Below are 19,374 nucleotides of genomic sequence, written 5' to 3'. Positions count from 1 at the left end.
GCATAACCATCGTTCCTGATAATGATGGACTTTGTGTTTTCTATCCTGAGCGAAAGAGCTGTGTGATCTTACCAGTCTGGACTAGGATACTTCAGACTCCGACATCACTATTAACTGCAGGACACAACGGTGCAGAAAGGGGACCTGCGTTGTATTATGTGAGTCAGCAGCAGCAACCCACCGCTATTTCAAAAGTAAATCGGATTCTAAAGCATCGTCCTTGCGTGACAGTATGGAAACACAGTTTGTTCCCCCCCTTCCCCTCTAAGGAGTGATTGCGCTAGTGTGTAAATCTTGTCATTGAATGCTGTAAGAGGGTAATTTTTAAAAAATGCATTCATCTTTCCTTTTAGAGTGCGGCAAGTTGCCTGTTGTGAGCTGGCCGTTCGCTCAGTGGTTTAAGGTGTGGGCGCTTTCCCCCAAATGTCACATCAGTCTTGGCCTCTCGGTGGCGACTGTCCGCAGCCAATCTGATGGGATGGCGCCTGTAATTGCTCGTTGACGGACGGTCTCCTGTAAAAGCCCAGGCAAACAGGGGGTAACTGTACTTTAAAATGCAGTCAGTGTGCGGGGCTCACGCGTTATCACTTCCGTGTCAAGGGATTTCAGGAGCAGTCTGCCACTAGCGGCTCACTCCACCAGCTTCTGACTTCCCAATACCTCTGTCTGCTTCTTCTCACCCACACCCCCCACCCACCCATCTTCCATCACCCCACCTAGATCAATGGCCGAGGGCAGGAGGACCTGGGACAAGGAAGATGACCTGCCGGTCTATCTGGCCAGGCCGGGCACCGCCGCTCAGGTCTCCCGGCAGAAGTACGGGGGCATGTTCTGCTCGGTGGAAGGAGCCTACGAAAGCAAGACTTTGGATTTCGATGCGCTCAGCGTTGGCCGCAGCAGTTCCCGGAGCTCGAGGAGCGCCGGCCAGCACGATTCGTCCCGGGACACCGAGGCTTCGAGCGACACGGCCAGTGTGGCGAGCGAGAGCTCAGAGACGGCGGAGAGAGCCGACAAGCCAGGGATGCTAATCACCACTGCCAGCGGCAAGGAGAGGCTCCAAAACCGGGATGACCTGCAGGTAATCGCCCTCTTTCTGTCTGCTTTGACCAGCTACATCTCACAGAGTAAAATATAACGGGGGGGGGGGGGGAATACTAGTTAAACTTTTTTTTAAAATTACATTTCATCTGTGGGTTTCTTTTTTGTTAAATAAACTGCTGATAATTGCAACTGTACAACAATATTGTTGATATGAAATGATATCTCAAATGCTTTTGATGAAGATTTGAGACATAAGGATTTTTTGGGGGGGGAATTGACATTTTGTTATTAATGGTGGATGATTTGATACGGGAACGGATCGATAATAACGAGGTGACGTGTTGCAGACAGGTGGCATCTCGTTCAGTCTGGTCCAGTCTGGGAGCCAGGGATCTGGTAACCCGATCAGAGGAGGCGTATCGCTGTCCAATGGCAACCACCCGGCGATACAGAGAGTCATCTGAGGGCACCGAACTTCAATGACTAGACGCGATAGCATTAATCATTCTGGGCGAGAGGCCAGAGATTTAGAGACATGTCCTGTGAGAAAGATGGAATAAAAGGAATGTTTTAAAAAGTCAGAAATTAACGACCCCCATCAAAAATGAATGAATAATTTGGTTAATTCTGCATTGGTTAAAGCTGCATTGATTAATGCTGTCTTAGTTAATTCTGCAGTCTGGAGAACTGTTTAGAAATTCCTTTAAAATAATCAGAAAATACTGGTGTTTTTTTTACTGCTGTAATTGCAGAGGTTCTCTCCCCGCCCCCCCCCCCCCCCCCCCTCCCCGCACACACAAAGAAAGGTTACTTGTTACACGTTGGTGTTGATAAGCTGAGCAGAGGTTGTGGTGCAGAGGTTGTTTGACGCACTGGCAGCTCTTTGGCCCTCAGTGTGTGGTTTGGGCTCACAGGTGAGACGGTGGGGAATAGGGAAAGGAAGTAGAGCCACGGTGTGGCGGCAGGCTGGAATTGCACTGCGGTAGTGAAATGCGGTGCTGTCGAGTAACCTCTTGGAACCGGGGCTGCCGCACTCTGCCATTCACTGCAGCTGCCGGAACGAAAGTGTGACTTGCTGTGGGCAGACCCCTCGAAGGTCCATTGATAAGAATTAAGCAATAATTTATATTGTATTTGGCCATGCACCGTGCCTCTCTTAGTTACATATTTAATGCCCGAATTGCTAGGCACACAAACTATATGTTTGTTTTACATTTACAAGCGATTTTCTGTACTGGTTAAACGTACCCTGGTGAATTATTTAAATTGCTTCCAGATTCTAACATGACTATTAGAACCATTCTGGAAGTGAATTTCGTGCTTAGTTCTGCAGCGACCCTCTTATTCTGGCAATCGCTGCTTCGAGTGTATTGGGAGGGGGAAGAGAAGGAATCGCAAACCACACTTTTCATCAACAGGTCTCCTGTTTAGGTACTGCAGCCTGTCCAACATATTGGTGACGCTTTACGCCGACAGCATGTCACTAGTGGTTTGTGCTGGAAGTCAGGCTAAGACTAGCAAAATGACGGATTCAGTAGAGTGTCCTTCTCGCCTGGTTGTCATCTGTCTGTTTTATTGATCTTGCCAGTATGGGTTTTGACCCTGCTGTCCCTGAATTTCTGAAATGTAAATTAAACACCTCAATTTTTTTTCAAAAATGGAAGTCAATTTTTCTATCTTGCTTCTGTGTTTTATATGTTGAAAGATTACGGCCGCAAAAACTTTAATTTACATAGTGCTTTCAACATAGTAAATGTCCCTGTGTGCTTTATGAAGGTGAAAATGGATGCTGAGCAGCAGAAGAAGAATTAGGGAAGGCAACTGTAGACATGGTCAGAGAGCTCGGTTTGGAGGGGGCTTTTGAAGATCAGCCATGAAGATCAGCCATCATCTAATTGAATGGCGGAGCTGAATGGGCTATTCCTGTTCCTAATATTCCAATGTTCCAAAGATGCAGAAGGATATGAGGGCAGAGGGGAGAGTTCCAGGGTATAGGGTTGAGTTCACCAAAGCCACTACCACACAGCAGAGGGGATGCAAAGGAGACCAGAGTCTGAGATGTAGAGGCTGTGCATTGCCATGTGGGACTGGAAGAGGTTGCAGAGTCAGGGAGAAGGACATCCGTCTCTCTTTCCATCTGTCTTTCCATCTTTCCGTCTTTCTGTCTGTCCGGCTATACAATCAAAAGTTATAGAGCGTACCTACACATATGTTATATCAAAAGAAAGCTTATCATTAGGGGACTCTCATAGGCATATTTACTTTTTGGTCAGACAAAAATTGTTCGGACAGTATACAAAAAACGTTCAAAAATCCTCAAAAGTCCACTCACTCCCGGTTGACCAATCCTACCTCTCATTAGCGTTGAGTGACGTGCTGCTTGACCAATCCTACAGTTCAGTGACCTGATGGTTGACCAATCAGTGCATCATGGGCGGGACCTAATCCTCCAGTCTCCCTAAACTTCGCCGCCATTTTTTTCATCCCCACAGGGACAGCACCAGCCAAACAAACCCCCACATTGCGACTCCGGGAGCGGCAGGTGAGTTTACACACAGCAGGCGGGTCATCCGCAGCGGCCGCCCGTCAACCACGCCACCCGCGGGGGAGCTCAGCTCGGGTCTGTCTCGCCCCGAGAGCCCGGCCGGGCCTCAAGCGCTAGGCCCGAGACACGCAACGAGCGGGCGAGCTGCAGCTGCCGGCCGTCAACCGCGCAATCCCCTGGGGAGCTCAGCTCGGGTCCGTCTCTGCCCAAGATCCCGGCCGGCCCTCAACCACTAGGCCCCGCACTGCCGGTATCACAACGGCACCGGGCCTGACGCGTTACGCAGGGAGATGGGAGGGAGGGACAGAGAGAGGGGGAGGGACAGGAGGGAGGGAGAGGAGAGGAGAGGGGGAGAGAGAGGGAGAGAGAGAGAGGGGACAGACATGGGCAGGGAGACCGCGCGGCCCAAAATTGTCCTGGCAATGCCGGGCATTTTATATACACTCCCTCCCCCACCCAGACCAATGTAATCTCCTGGGAGAGGTGAAAAAACAAATTAAAACCTCGTCAATTAGGGGGGAAAAAAATCTGGGAACATCCTCTCCCACCCTCCTAGCTGATCAGCACTACTCCTGGAGACCACGCTGACCCTGATTAATGTTATACGGTGCCTACCTCTTGTACCAGGTGATCTCTGCCCCAGCGAGTTGCCCCATCCTCCACAGTCACCTCGCAGAGAAGGAGACTGTGCACCTAAAACAAACTAGGGGGAACATTGGTTGTTAGACTCTCTCTTGTTGGAGATAGGCATTGCCTGGCACTTGTGTGGTGTGAATTTTACTTGCCACTTATCAGCCCAGCTGAATGATGTCCAGGTCCTGCTGCATGCAGACACGGACTGCTTCACTATCTGAGGAGTTGCTATTGGAGCTTCAACTCTGTCATCCTGTCTATCATCTAAATCCCTTATTTTCACTTCTGCAACAGTGCTTGCCTCTGTCCCTACTTTAACCCCTCCACTGCTGAAACCATTATTCATGCTTTTGTTACCTCTAGACTTGATTTCTCCAATGTCTTCCTTGCTGACCTCCCATCTTCCACCTTTCAACTTGTCCAAAACTCAACTGTCTGTATCCTGTCCCACACTCGCCCATCACCCTTGTCCTCACTAACCTGCTGTCCCCCAACACATTCACTTTAAAATCCTTATCCTCATTTTGAAATCCTCCAGTACCTTTCCCTGTTCTGTTTTTGAAACCACCTCCCGTATTACGGTTCTTTACGCACCTTTTGGTGCTGCAATTCTTTTGTTCATCCTGCTCACCTGTTGCCCACCATTGGGGCAGTGTCTTCAGCCATCTTGGCTGTACTGAACCTTTCTGCCTCTTCTACACTTTCCATCTTCAAAAGCATTCTCAAAAGCTTTTTAATCAAGTTTTTGGTCATACCATCTAATTCTTCCAACATGACGAGGTGCCATTACCTGAAGTCCTTTGAGACATTTTCCACATTAAAGGTTTTGTATAATGAAAGTTGTTGTTGGTGTTGCAGAGGTGAGAGTTTCAGCAAGGGAACAGCTGGAGTGGGAGTTCATGAGGAATTTAACATAGATAGATACAAAAGTGTAGCGCAGGAAAAGACCAGCTGGTCCATCTAGCCTGTCCAGTACATTTGTGATGCTATTTGCATCACATGAAGAGACTCTTTGCCCCTTAGGTGCTGTGTCATCTCCTGGGAGAGGCAAAAAAATAGATCAAAAACCCAATGCCAATTGTGGGGGCGGGGGGGGGGGTGGAATCTGGAAAATTCCTTTCCGACCCATATAGATGATTGACTAGTTCAGATGATCACGTCGACCATGACTTAGAATATTTGGTACCTACCTCTTGTATGATGGCTCGTATGACTTGGTGGGGACAAGGGTGTTGAAACAAAAAGGCAGGGGAGCTGTTGAACAGGTCCAAGTGGTGTTGTGGAGTGTGGAGGACCAAAGGAGAGGAAGTAGGGAGTTAGAAAGGGTTTTGTTGATGGACCCGAGGGGCAAAGGGTGATGGTAGCAGGATTGGAGGCAGGCAGGGAGATTAATATTCTTGAAGTGCTTTGCCCTGCTCCTATCATTCCCTCAACAGTTTTGCACATGTAAGAGAAGGCTACCGTAGCACAGTGCTAAGTGTATGAACAATGAGACACTATTTTCTTAAGTAAGTGCAAAGCTTCATTCACAGACGACACAAAGCAGTGCTTGTTTGATTCAACCAGGGAGGAGTGTCCCTTTCAAACTTTGGATTTGTTCTACCATGGGCTTTATAAAAAGACCATGACATTTTCTCTAAAAAAAGATTTCAGTTTGTTTTAAATGAATTACATTTTCTGATAGAGCAAAAATATTGTAGGTTTTATTTTACTCTGACAGCTCCTATTTTCTTTATTGTGTTGCTACAATCATATGTTGTACCAGCTTCTGCTATAAAAGAAGGCTCATATAGATGCTAAATGGATAATTGTATTCCTGCATGGTAATTTACTGCCATCCATTCAGTGTTCTTGAGGTGCAATCTTTTGAGTTTCCGTGGGAGGGGGACAGTGCTCCAAATGCACCAGGTAGTCATTTGATTCAAAAGAAGTCAAGGGAGTTGGGGGAGGGGAGCGGCTGATCAATAAAACTGATCGACATTAATTTCCAAGACGATTTCTCCCGTTCGATTGTCTGCTGTAACTTTGATGGAAGATCTACGGAAACCCCGGAGGAATGGCACAAACACTCTTTAGGCTATTACACCGTGGCTTCCGAGGATCATCCATTGAAGTTACGGTCGAAGATCAGGAGAGCCTGGCCAGAAATTCTACCCTAATGTATTTATTAACAGGGCAAAAGTTAAAGCAACACATTCTGGGTGACTGGATCTGTTGCTCACTCGGCTGAGTTTTCCGATACTGCAGTGTAACAGGCAACTAGTATTGGAGAACGAGAGGGAGTTCCATTCTGCTGCAACTCCAGCCACTTTGTGCACAGGTCCATTTGCTGGTGGGTGGGACCAGCAATGGTGGAAGTAGCTACCTCCAATAGGCCCATTTAAAATTGGCTTCTAGGGTTGCCAGATTGCGGTAAGTATACTGGAGATAAATGAAAGGCCACTTTAAAGAAAAGTTATATAGCATCTATCATGTCCTTAGGATGTCCCAAAACTTCACAACCAATAAATTACTTTTGAGCTGTCATCACTGTTGCAAACGCGGCAGCCAATATACGCACAGCAAGGTCCCACCAGCAGCAATGAGATGAATAACCAGTTAATCGGTTTTGAGGGTATTGGTTGAGGGAAGAATGTTGGTCAGGACAATGGGGCAAACCCCCTGTTCTTCTTTGGAAAAAATGTCATTGGACTTTTTACGTCCGCTTGAACAAGGCGGATGGGGCATTGGTTTAGTGTCTCATTTGAAAGGCAGCATATCTGACAAAGCCGCACATCCTCAGTACTGCACTCAAGTGTCAGCCTAGGTTATGTGCTGGGGCATGAACCCACAACTTTCTGATTCCAAGGTGAAAGTGATGCCAACTGACTCAAGCTGTTTTAAGTCTATTCTATTGATTTCTTAACCATTTTTCTTCATGTCTTGTTTTGTGCTTTTTCCCTCTGGTGGCACTAAGGTTCTCATGAGCCTTTGTACCAGTTGTTCTAAATGATTTAATTTTTGGTCCCAGCCCCAGCTCCAGCCTCAGCCCCATTATTACTGGCTGTATTGGGAATCCTTCTATCTGACATGTTTGGAAGAAGAGAGGACATATGGAAGGATATCAAACAGATCAGATTTCACAAGCACTGCTCTGTGCCCAATTGCCAGTGCTTGCATCTGCAGAGAGTGAACATACCTCACTTTGGCAGATGATTTGTGTAAGTGGAGGCTCTTGTTCCTGAAGGAAGTGGGCACAAACCCATTGGTACCACTAAGATGTGTAAGTGCCTGATTAACTGTCCTAATGAATGTTTCCTCAGAAGTACCCCAATCACAATGGGGCTAATCCTCCACAGCGGGTTGTTCCGATCATTCACCATAACTTCAATGGAAGACCCACAAAAACCCCTGGAGAAAGTTACAGTGGACAAACGGGAGAACCCCGCGGATATTGAACTCCAATATGTAATTCGTACAGTGGCACTGCATTAAACAAAGAATGACAGGGTGATCAAGAGAGAGCATGAGGTAGAAATTCCTCTTGGCCGGTAGCATTAAACAGGTGGTATTGCATTGTTCGTCCGTTATACACCTGTCCGATATTGAATTCTGTTCATTGCACTGGAACTGAATATTGAGCAGCACGTATAACGGGCCAGTATAATACTGCCAGTTTTGCACTACTGCCCAGGAGGAATGGCTACCCCCATGAACCCAATTGGCTTCACCTGTCAAGGTGTCAACCATTTGTACAGGCCCTGGCACACCGGCCTGACAATGGCCATGGGAAACTGTCCTTCTTGGGGGCCAGTTCGGCAGAGAGAATGATCCCATCTGCTGCAAGAAGACCAGTAGCTAACGTACAGCATAGGGACAGTAATGGTCAACTGAAACCTCAATATTGGCTCCATTTCCCTTCAGGCATTCTGCAATGATGAGCTATAGGGATAGCGCCATGCAGTGGAACGGCAACCACCCTCCTCAAACCACCTTATGCAGTGCCACCTGCACTTCAGCTGCCATCAAACATGGCATCAGTTCTGAGCTGCTCCATCACTTACTGGCAGATACATGCCAGCACCTTGGGCTTCCTTTGCCTTCATTCTGCCTGCCTCTCTTTAGTCCTTTGCCTCTTCAACTTTGGCAAAGACTACTAATGGATGGAGATACCTTTTTGAGGCTCTCGAAAGTCTTCGAGGTATTTTTGTCATTCTATTGTGAAATTTCCTTTTCATTGCTCCCATCCCTTTAACTGTTACTATACATACACTTTCTACTCCAATCATACACGTCTGAATCCACACCTGAAACCCCTAGTGAGCTCACCTCTTGAAATTGGGTGCAAACAGTACACTTCCATTAGAATCTGTCCAAAACCTGCCACTAGCCATTCTATAAATAATGTAAATATCAGAAAATGGTTACTGTGAGTAGTGTAAAGAAAGAACTTGCATTTTTATAGTGCCTTTCACGTCCATGTTTTATATTAATTCTTGTGATATGGGCAAGGCCAGCATTTATTGCCTATCCCTAGTTGGCCTTGAGTCTTCTGCTTGAACCGCTGCAGTCTGTGTGGTGAAGGGGCTCCCACAGTGCTGTTAGGTAGGGAGTTCCAGGATTTTGACCCAGTGATGAAGGAACAGCCGATATATGTCCAAGGTGGGTCATCACAAATCATGTCACAGCCAATTATGTACTTTTGAGATACAGTCACTGCTGTAATGTAGGCAAATGTGGCAGCCAATTTAACACAACAAGGCCCCACAAACAACAATGAGATAAGTGAGTAGAAAAAAGGGGTTACCGACTGGGCACAGCAAAATCACCACCGCGTGTGAACTTCCCTGGTGGATTTGCGCTGGCGCTAAGACTTACTGCCTCGTTCTCTTGTGCCCTGAAGATTACAACGTCATCTGGTGCGCAGCGCCCCATTAGTGCCCTGGAAATGATATTCGCTCCCGCCCCCTGCAGCATCGCCGGGTGTCAACAACTGCAGCTGCAGGAGGCGTTGTCACCTCGGCTGGCCACTTGGGGAGCGCTATTTAAAGGCAGTGGTGGTCAAGTAGGGCAAAATGTATTTATGCCGCCATTCTGGTGTGTTTTGATTTTTTTTGTACCCCGCGATTGCTTAGCCCTGCACTCTCTTAGAGTGCTTGGGGCTGCAATGCGCATATTGCAGGTACCATCGCCCAGTAGACACAGCCTGAGGATTCCTTCAATGTAGTGCTGGCCCTTCTCGTTTAGGGAGGGAAGGAGCCTGTAAAACTGGCAGTGCTGCACCGAACCTTGTGCAAAAGTTATCACCCCAAACGGGGCACTACGCAATTTCTAGCCCTGTGGCGGATCGCCACCTAAACGGGCGCAATCCACTTTTCCGTCCGTGGACAATAAATCGGGCACCTTGCCTTTAAGAAGCATGCTGCCTTTAAGGCATGACAAAGGAGCGGGCGTCGCCCTCAGTGTGTACTCAAAAGCGCGGGCGTTGCCCTCATTCTTTTTTCGGGTTTAGCAGAGAGAAGAGCTGGAGCAGCCATCTCTCAAGAGAATGTAATAAAAGCCATGTGTTCCTCAGATCGGTTCGGCCTCTATTCGTGTTCCGCGGCAGCCTCAACATTGGTGACCCCGACGCTCAGAACGTATTCCGAGCACTGCAATGGCGGACACGAACGCAGTTTCCGTGAAACTGCCGGAGTTTTGGGAAAACCAGCCCGAAGCCTGGTTCCTCCAAGCTGAGTCCCGATTCCGGCTGCGACACATCACCACAGATGGGACGAAGTATGACTACCTCGTCGCATCACTTGGTAGCTCCACAGTCACGAAGGTCTGGATAGCGCTGCAGAACTCACCAGAGGAGGGCAAGTATGCACATCTTAAGGCCGTGCTCCTTAAAAAATTTACGACCTCGACATACCAGCGAAACTGCCGCCTCCTCGACCTTCCAGGCCTCGGTGACGCCTCACCGTCAGACCTCCTCTCCCACATGCTCTCACTCACCGACGAGAGCCCGCCCGGGTCCCTCTTCCACACGCTGTTCATCCGCCAGCTACCTCCCAGCATCCGCCCAGCGATCGTGGCGTCCGGCCTCACGGACCTAGAAGCCCTGGCCGATGAGGCCGACAAGCTGCTGTCCGCTCACTCCAGCCGCGACGTCGCTCCGGACCTGGCAGCCACAGCCTGAGCGCGCCCCTCACCGGCCACCATGCGGCCACAAGGCCCAGCCACGGGGCCCATGGGGCCTTCGCGCCCCACAAACCCGGGCTACTGTTACTACCACGCACAGTTCGGCGCCAGGGCACAACGGTGCACACCTCCCTGCTCCTTCTAGTCCGCCCCCGTACCAGCCCCCGCGATGGCCGTGGGCCACGCGGGCTCCCTGCTGTACGTCACTGATGACAAAACCGGCTGCCGGTTCCTGTGCGACACTGGAGCTCAGCACAGCATCATCCCGGCCTCCGCCCTCGACATCCAAAAGGGCGAACGAGGACAGGCGCTGGCTGCCGCTAACGGCTCGGATATCCGAATGTACGGCACCCGCACAGTCACCCTCGACCTCACTGGTCACCGCTACCGATGGCAGTTCATCACTGCCAAGGTACTCTCCCCTCTCATCGGCGCAGACTTCCTGTGCGCCCACGGCCTACTGGTAGACATCCCTTGACACCGCCTCGTGGACATGAACACCATGTCCCCCATCCTGGGCGCCATGGCCCCCTGTCAACCCGCCGACATGGCGTCACAGTGCCACGCCCGGGCCACGGATGACTACTCGGCACTCCTGGCCGAATTCCCGGCCCTCACCAACCCGACCTTCTCCGCGGAGGTCACCAAACACGGGGTGGAACACTTCATCCCCACCACAGGCCCCCCAGTGTACGCCCACGCCCGCAGGCTGGACCCGGCCAAACTGGAGATCGCGCGGACCGAGTTTGCCACAATGGAACAGCTCGGCATCATCCACCGCTCCAACAGTCCCTGGGCCTCCCCACGCCACATCGCCCCCAAACCAGGCGGGGGTTGGCGCCCCTGCGGGGATTACCGCCGCCTCAACGATGCCACCACCCCTGATCGGTACCCCGTGCCGCACATTCAGGACTTCTCGGCTAGACTGGCCGGCCGCTCAGTCTTTTCCAAAGTCGACCTGGTGCGCGGCTACCACCAAGTCCCCGTCCACCCCGCGGACGTCCCCAAGACGGCCGTAATCACCCCCTTCGGGCTTTTTGAGTTCCTGCGGATGCCCTTTGGCCTCAAAAATGCGGCCCAGGCATTCCAACGGCTCATGGACTCGGTCCTTCGGGACCTGAAGTTCCTGTTCGTCTACCTGGACGACATCCTGGTAGCCAGTTCCTCCAAGCAGGAACACCTCAAACACCTTCGCATCCTGTTCGGAGCGCCTCAGCGACCACGGGCTCATCCTCAGCCCAGCCAAGTGCCAGTTCGGCCTGGACAAGATCGACTTCCTCGGCCACCACATCACCCATGCTGGGGCCATTCCCCTGCCCACCAAGGTGCAGGCCGTCCAGCAATTTCCCCGCCCCACCACCATCAAAGGACTCCAGGAGTTCCTCGGGATGGTGAATTTCTACAACCGCTTCATCCCCAAAGCGGCGTCCCTCATGAGGCCCCTGTATGAAGCCCTCCGGGGCAGGAGCGGCAAGATGGCGGTCGAATGGACAGCAGACTTATCAGCCGCCTTCAACTCCACCAAGACCGCGCTCGCCGACGCCACCCTGCTTGCGCACCCACGGCCCAATGCCAGAGTAGCGCTCACCACGGGCTCCTCCGACCATACGGTCGGCGCCGTGTACGAGTAGTGGGTCGACGGCGCCTGGCAACCACTTGCCTTCTTCAGCCGCCAACTACGCCCCCCGGAAGTCAAGTACAGCACCTTTGACCGCGAGCTCCTCGCGCTGTACCTGGCGGTCCGCCATTTTCGGTTTTTGCTGGAGGGCCACCCCTTCACTGCGTTTGTCGACCACAAACCCCTGACATTCGCAATGGCAAAGACAACCGACCCCTGGTCCGCCAGGCAGCAGCGCCAGCTCGCGGCAGTGTCCGAGTTCACCACGGACATCCAACACGTCTCCGGCCGAGACAACGTGGTAGCCGACTGCCTCTCCCGCCCCACCATCCATGCCGCACACCTGGCAGTCGACTACGCTCAACTCGCAGCAGACCAGCTCACGGACTCTGATCTGCTCTGCACACCTACCAAACTACCAGGGCTACGCCTGGCCGACGTCGCCTGCGGCCCGACCGCAGTCACGGTCAAGTGCGACATATCCCTATCTCAACCTCGGCCCATCGTCCCAGCGTCCTGGCGCCGCCGGGTATTCGAGATTCTCCACAACCTCTCCCACCCCGGCGCCCGCGCATCCATCAAATTGGTAGCCAACCGCTTTGTCTGGCGCAGCCTTCGCAAGGATGTGCGTACTTGGGCCAACTCCTGCCTAGCCTGCCAACGGGCCAAGGTGCAGCAACACACGAAAGCACCCCTCGAGGAGTTCACCGTCCCTTCACGTAAATTCGACCACATCCACGTGGACATCGTCGGGCCCCTGCCGCCGTTGCAAGGCCACACACACTTGCTGATGATCGTCGACCGCACCACGCGCTGGCCCGAGGCAATTCCACTGACCTCTACCACCACCGCCGACATCGCCAGAGCCTTCGTCAGCACCTGGGTCGCACGGTTCGGCGTCCCCTCCGACATGACGTCGGACAGAGGTCCGCAATTTACCTCTGAACTCTGGACTGCCATCGCACGCAATCTCGGGGTGACCATTCACCGCACCACAGCGTACCACCCCCAAGCCAACGGACTGTGTGAGCGGTTCCACAGATCCTTGAAGGCATCTCTTCGAGCCAGCCTCCAGGACAGCGCCTGGACCGACCGACTCCTGTGGGTCCTCCTCGGCCTGCGCTCCGCGGTTAAAGAAGACCTCCACGCATTGGCAGCAGAGCTCGTGTACGGCTAGCCGCTGCGCGTACCCGGCGAGTTCCTGCCCACCGCCACGACACCCTGGTCAGCCGACCAGCAACGCCACGACTTCGCCTCACCGGCGCTACAGTTCACCCCGGTGCCCATTGCCCGGCACGGCGAATCCACCTCACACATCCCGCTAAGCCTGCACCAGGCACGGTTCGTTTTCGTCCGGCACGACGCCCACCGCGGACCCCTTCAACCCCCGTACGACGGGCCCTACAAAGTGCTACAGGCTGGGGACAAATTTTTCGACCTACAAGTGGGCGACAGGACTGAAAAAGTGTCGGTTGACCGACTCAAGCCAGCACACTCGGAGCCCGGTGAGCAGGTCCCAGTAGCTCGTCCACCGCCACGCGGCCGACCTGCCCTCAAGCCAGTACACCTGGCTGCTCCACGCCCGGCCATTCCACATCCACCGGCGTCCTACAAGAGCCGCTCCGGCCGGCCCATCAGACCGCCGCACTGTCTCGTCCACACCTCCTAAGCGGATTCTGGGGGGAGCTGTGTGGCGGATCGCCACCTAAACGGGCGCAATCCACGTTTCCGTCCGTGGACAATAAATCGGGCACCTTGCCTTTAAGAAGCATGCTGCCTTTAAGGCATGACAAAGTAGCGGGCATCGCCCTCAGTGTGTACTCAAAAGCGCGGGCGTCGCCCTCATTCTTTTTTCGGGCTTAGCAGAGAGAAGAGCTGGAGTAGCCATCTCTCAAGAGAATGTAATAAAAGCCATGTGTTCCTCAGATCGGTTCGGCCTCTATTCGTGTTCCGCGGCAGCCTCAACAGCCCTATGTTTCTTTGTGATATTGGTTGAGAGATTAATGTTGACCAGGACGCTGGGAGAACTCTCCTACTCTGATTTGAAGAGTGTCACAAGATCTTTTAAGTCTACCTGAGAGGGCAGATGGGGCCACAGTTTAACCTTTGTTCCAATAGGTGTCACCTCTGACAGTGCAGCACTCCCTCAGCACTGCACTGAAATATGTATGGAAAACACATAAAATATTGATTCTCTGCCAAGGATCAAGATGAAGTCAGTCTACTTTGTTCTGCCATGTTACTATAAATAAAACAGAACTGCTGCTGAATGGAATGCCATCCCATTTCAGGAAACCAGAGTCAGCACCAAGGAACTTCACTCTGCCAGTGCATTTCACACTTCATTTAGAGCCGTCGTCTGTTTCTTTACCTGTCTATTGCTATCTCGTCTCACCTTGAATATCTCTTAATGTCTCTTCTTTCATCCCCTCCCCCATTTCGCAGCCCCCAAACTGCCTTTTGTTTCATTTCCTGCCTTTTCTCTCAGTTCTGTAGAAGGGATTCGACCCGAAATGTTGACTCTATTTCTCTCTCCACGGATGTTGCCTGGCCTGCTGAGTTTTTCCAGCATTTTCTGTTGTTATTTCAGCACCAAGGAATCCGTATATTGTAGCATAGACAGATACAGAGTAAAGCTCCCTTAACCTGTGAATAGCACCCACTATTTACCCCATCCCAGTGACAGTTCGCATTTTTCTACCTTCCTTGTCATTTTAAAACATTTGGGGGGCTAAATTTGGTTGATTTGCACAAAGGGGACGCTAACGGGGCGCAAATCAACTAGCGCCTGGGCGTGGCACCACTAACACCTCCCGTGAAATTCAGTGGGAGGTTAGCGGCGGCGCTAACCATTAGCATCACGTGGCACTGCACCACTGGTGATGACGTCATCGCCGTGCGCTGCACCCCACTCGTGCCCCACTCGCGCCCCGGCTGTAATCTTGGGTGGCGCCCCCCAACTTACCGCCGGATGTTATGTCCGACGGGGTCAGGGGGGCCTACCAGCGGCTGTGGTGGCGCTAGTTAAAGGGGAGGTGGCGGGCGGCCATTTTTGTTGCTGGCCACCTGCCAGCACCTGCCCCCGTTGCTGTCCCTGGCCCCCGTGAAGCCCGGTTGCTCTCCGTGAGCCCAGCACTCCTCTTGAGTGCCGGGCTCATTTGCCGGCGCTCCTGATCCCTGGTGGCCCACCTGGGCACCAGGCCCCTCCTTTTTAAGAAGGGGAGGAAGGCCAGCAGTACCTCGGCGCTGCGGCACGTAGCGCCACGATATTGGCTCGCAGCACCCCAAGAGGGACGCCAGGCGCTTCCAGTAGCGCCCCTACTCCCTCTCGGGGCGCTACCTGAAAAAATCATCCGCGGGGGCGCTAATTCTTTCGGGGCGCTAAATTTAGCGCCCCGGCGAAGGTAGCACCCCAACCGAATTATTACCCCTTGGTCTTTGGGATGTAGTCCATTGCTGGCAAGGCCGGTATTTATTGCCTATCCCTAGTTGCTCTGAGCGGTTTGATACAACTGAGTGGCTGGCTTGGCCACATCAGAGGGCAGTTAAGAGTCAACCACGTTGGTGTGGGACTGGAGTCACATATAGGCCAGACCGGGTAAGGTTGACAGGTTTCCTTTCCTGTAGAACATTAGTGAACCAGATTGTTTTATGGCAATCCAACAGCTTCCTGGTCACTTTTATTGATACCAGCTTTTTATTTCCATATTATAAAACTAAATTCAAAGCTCAAGCTGCCATGGTGGGATTTGTACTCACATTCTACAACTGAGTTATTAGTCCAGGCCTCTGGATTACTCGTCCACATAACTGCTACACTATCATACCCAATTGTGATAAAATAAGGAGAGACTTGTGTTGCGGACCGAGATGTGTTTCATGACATACCCTTAAAGCCAGCAGGGGAAGCAGCCTTTCATCTAATAGTCTGGGTTCAATTTGAATGCAGGGGTGAAAGGAGATTGTACACGTGTTTAACCCACCACAGACATAGAAGGTTACACCACAGGAACTGGTTCTGATGAAAAGCAGGTATTTTTTTCTAAGGTTGTTCTCGTACCTATCAGTTTAAATCTCCATCATTGTGCAAAAAAATTCCCAAGCAGCCACAAAATTGAGGCCGCAAAAAATCCATGATGCCCGGATCATTTTTTCTCATTCTTGACATAGGGGCATCACCGGCAAGGCCAGCCTTGTTGCCTTTGAGAAGGTGGTGGTGAGCCGCCTTCTTGAACCGCTGCAGTCCGTGTGGTGAAGGTGCTCCCACAGTGCTGTTAGGTCGGGAGTTCCAGGATTTTGACCCAGCGACGATGAAGAAATGTCGTTATGTTTCCAAGTCAGGATGGTGTGTGATTGGAGGGGAACTTAGAGGTGATGGTGTTCCCACGCACCTGCTGCCCTTGTCCTCTTTTTATGGTAGAGGTCGCAGGTTTGGTAGATGTCTATCACTTCTGACCTCGCCACAGTTCATGGAGTTTGGAGGGCTTTTTGGTGCTTTGAGATTGAATTTGTGGCACTTCCCTCCCCACCAACAAAGACACTGGCAGTAGGTTGGTGGCTGGGTGTTGGTGGGCTTCCCCCCTCCATGAAAGTCATGAGTTCACTTCCTGTATCGAGGGCCACTTAAAAAAAATTACAGAAAAAGTGCTGTTGGTTCTCATACTCGGGAGTCCAAACCCCAATCATGCCCTGGACCCCCAAGGTGAGCTCCACTACACCGGATCCTGACTGAGGGCCAAGGCACAAGAATTCATGATTTGGGGAATCCCTGCCCACAGACCTGTGCCCCTTTATGTCGATGGCCTTGCAACGGATGAGTGGAGGTTCAGACCCCACGAGGCCATCCAGGAAACTCTGGCTTTAGGCGTAAGGACATTTTGTCAGGGTCATGCTAATCTTCGTTAGGAGGTGGGTTTCCGAACCACTGTCAAAAATTTTTTTCCCACCTGACCCCCTGAAAAATTCCCCCCAGGACAATCCTGGAGGGTTGGCAACCCTGAATAGGAGTTTACTAGAATAGTAGTTTTCAGTATTTTGATACAAGATTGGAAAACGGTATTGTCCCTGGCAACAAGCTTTGAAGGAAATCTCTGAGTCACAGCTTTCAAATATACACAGACTACTGGTTGGTTCATTTTGTATTTTAGTGACAGCTTTTTTTGTTAAATTGCCTTATCAAATCATAGGAAGTCTCCGCCCCACTCATTTCCTGGTATATAAAGATGGGAAAACTCTCTAGAAGGAGCAGTTGGTCATTGGCAGTTGGCTGTGGAGCTCTGTCTAGGAAACATAGCTGCACCTCCTCGACAAAATAGAATTGAATAATTCTCTCAGGTTTGGCAGTTACCTTGGGAGATTTCAGGCGAAAGAATTTATGATAGTTTAAATCTTGTGTAGATCTTAAGTCAAATGTAAGTGATTAGATTAGTGATTAGAGTAGTGATCTGGTTATTATTTTACCTTTCAAGGAGTTTGGATGCCAGTTTTACAGTAAGCTTATCATTATGATATCGCCGTTAGATTATTAATTTGTTCATCGCTTATTTAATCAATTTACTTCATTTTAAGCAAGGCTCTATTTGCTCTAGAAAACGGAATGGAAATCTTGTGGCCTAAAGTAGTCCAATACCTTATAACTATTACCAAACGGAATTTGCTGTTGATCCCGCAGCTGTGTTACCAAAATCTTTCCCAGCGATCTAGGTTAAGACAGACACTCTCGAAGGCTTTGGGAGTTGGGACGCGCCCATGAGAGTGATCTGAAACATGAGGGCCAAAACAATTTAGGATCAAAAAGATTTGGAGAGACCCAAAAATCTGACACAGGCCATTTGGCCCATCAAATCTGCACCAGTATTTATTCCACATGGGCCGCCTTCTGCTGGCTCCCTGTACCCTTTCATCTTAGAATCATAGGGCTAGAAATTCAGTATAGCCACTTTTGGGGCGGTCAAGCCAGGCGGCCGCTAAAGTTTGCGCCCGGCGCAAAGTCGAGGCCACTTCGCCGATATTCAGTAGCTTCGCCCTAAGAGTTTGCTCGAGCGCTAAAACTGGCGATGCACGACTATCTTTAGGCGCTAAGCCGGCGGTGCTGAGCGATACCACCGAGGCCGGGCGCAGCACAGGTGCGGTCATTTCTTGATTGACAGCAGACACCCTGGCGCCGGCCAGCTCTTAAAGGGGGAAGGGTCGAGTTGGTCTGCTGCCATGCCCTGGACACTGCAGCCCTCCAGCTAGGCCTGAACACTGCTGCTGGACCCAAATAGCGCCTGAAAGGATGGAGAAGGCCCGTGAACGAGCGCAGCGCTTCTCAGAGCATGATCTGAGGGTGCTGGTTGGCGCTGTGGAGAAGAGATGCCATATCTTGTTTCCGGACAATGGGAAGAAGCCGGCGGCCAGCGTCTACCGGAAAGCCTGGAGGGATGTCACCAACAGGGTGACGTCCAACAGTGAGGTCCCCAGGAGCTCTGTACAATGCCGCAAAAAGCTGAATGACCTCACCAGGATTGTCAGGGTGAGTACCCTTTCCAGTGTCCTCCTCATCCTTGCATGTGCACCTCACATTATGGGCAAAGGGACCTGAAAGCCCTAATGGGCAGCCCTCATGCAGCAGCTATGGGACAGTCATGAACATCAATTGCACATTCTGCACTTAACACACTGGCCAAGCTATTCCACCATGGGAGGCAGTGCACACAAGATCAGGGCTACACACTGGCCAGGCTATTCGACCATGGGAGGCAGTGCACACAAGATCAGGGCTACACACTGGCCAGGCTATTCCACCATGGGAGGCAGTGCATACAAGATCAGGGCTACACACTGTACTTAGAGGCCGTCCTTTCTCTTGCAGGCCAAGCTGGCCAATAATAAGAGGAGCCGGACTGAGACCGGGGGAGGCGGACCCCAGATCCAGCAGCTCACCGAGCTGGAACAGCGCGTGGAGCGCATCATGGGTGCCCGGGTGATTGGCCCCGTTGCATCTGGAGATGCCGACCCTGTTCTGGGCACCAATGGTAAGGACATCACCTTTTGGACCTCTCTCGTCCCACTTGCGCATCAGATCTACATCCTTTGCCACTGTCCGACCAATTCGCTGAATGCCACCACTCATGCCTCCCTCGGTGACGCCCTCTCCTCACTCTAAAGCTACTCTTGTGCCTTCCTGCTTTCAGATGGTGAGGAGGAGGTCCCTGAAGCTGCCAGTGACAGCCCCTCAGAAGAGGAGGAGGAGGAGGAGGAAGAGGAAGGCGGCCCATCAGGGGAACCCTCAGCCGCGGCAAGCCATGCCAATGTAGGGGACACGTCTTCCCTGGAGGGGAGCCTGGGGGAAGTGTCGGAGGGGAGTGTAGCTCCTGGGACCAGCGGCGTGCAG

The 19,374-nt window shown here is 51.6% G+C and overlaps 1 protein-coding gene across 2 annotated transcripts in view; it reads left to right on the top strand.

The window, feature by feature from the left end:
* The first annotated feature begins 410 nt into the window (after positions 1-410).
* Positions 411-19,374, top strand: part of LOC147113805 (dihydropyrimidinase-related protein 3-like) — a 485,445-nt gene continuing 466,481 nt past the window's right edge. The window contains exon 1 of one of the 2 annotated variants that reach the window (XM_085995141.1): positions 411-1,078. In XM_085995141.1, coding sequence (XP_085851267.1) covers positions 725-1,078 — 354 coding nt within the window. In that variant the 5' untranslated portion in view covers positions 411-724. The remainder of the gene's footprint in view (positions 1,079-19,374) is intronic. The other variant, XM_085995142.1, reaches the window with a different exon arrangement.

Source organism: Somniosus microcephalus, chromosome 8 (assembly GCF_052327205.1).
Source record: "Somniosus microcephalus isolate GS21.2 chromosome 8, FLI_Smic_1.0, whole genome shotgun sequence".
Lineage (NCBI taxonomy): Eukaryota > Metazoa > Chordata > Chondrichthyes > Squaliformes > Somniosidae > Somniosus > Somniosus microcephalus.
This window is presented reverse-complemented; position numbering and strand designations above follow the sequence as displayed.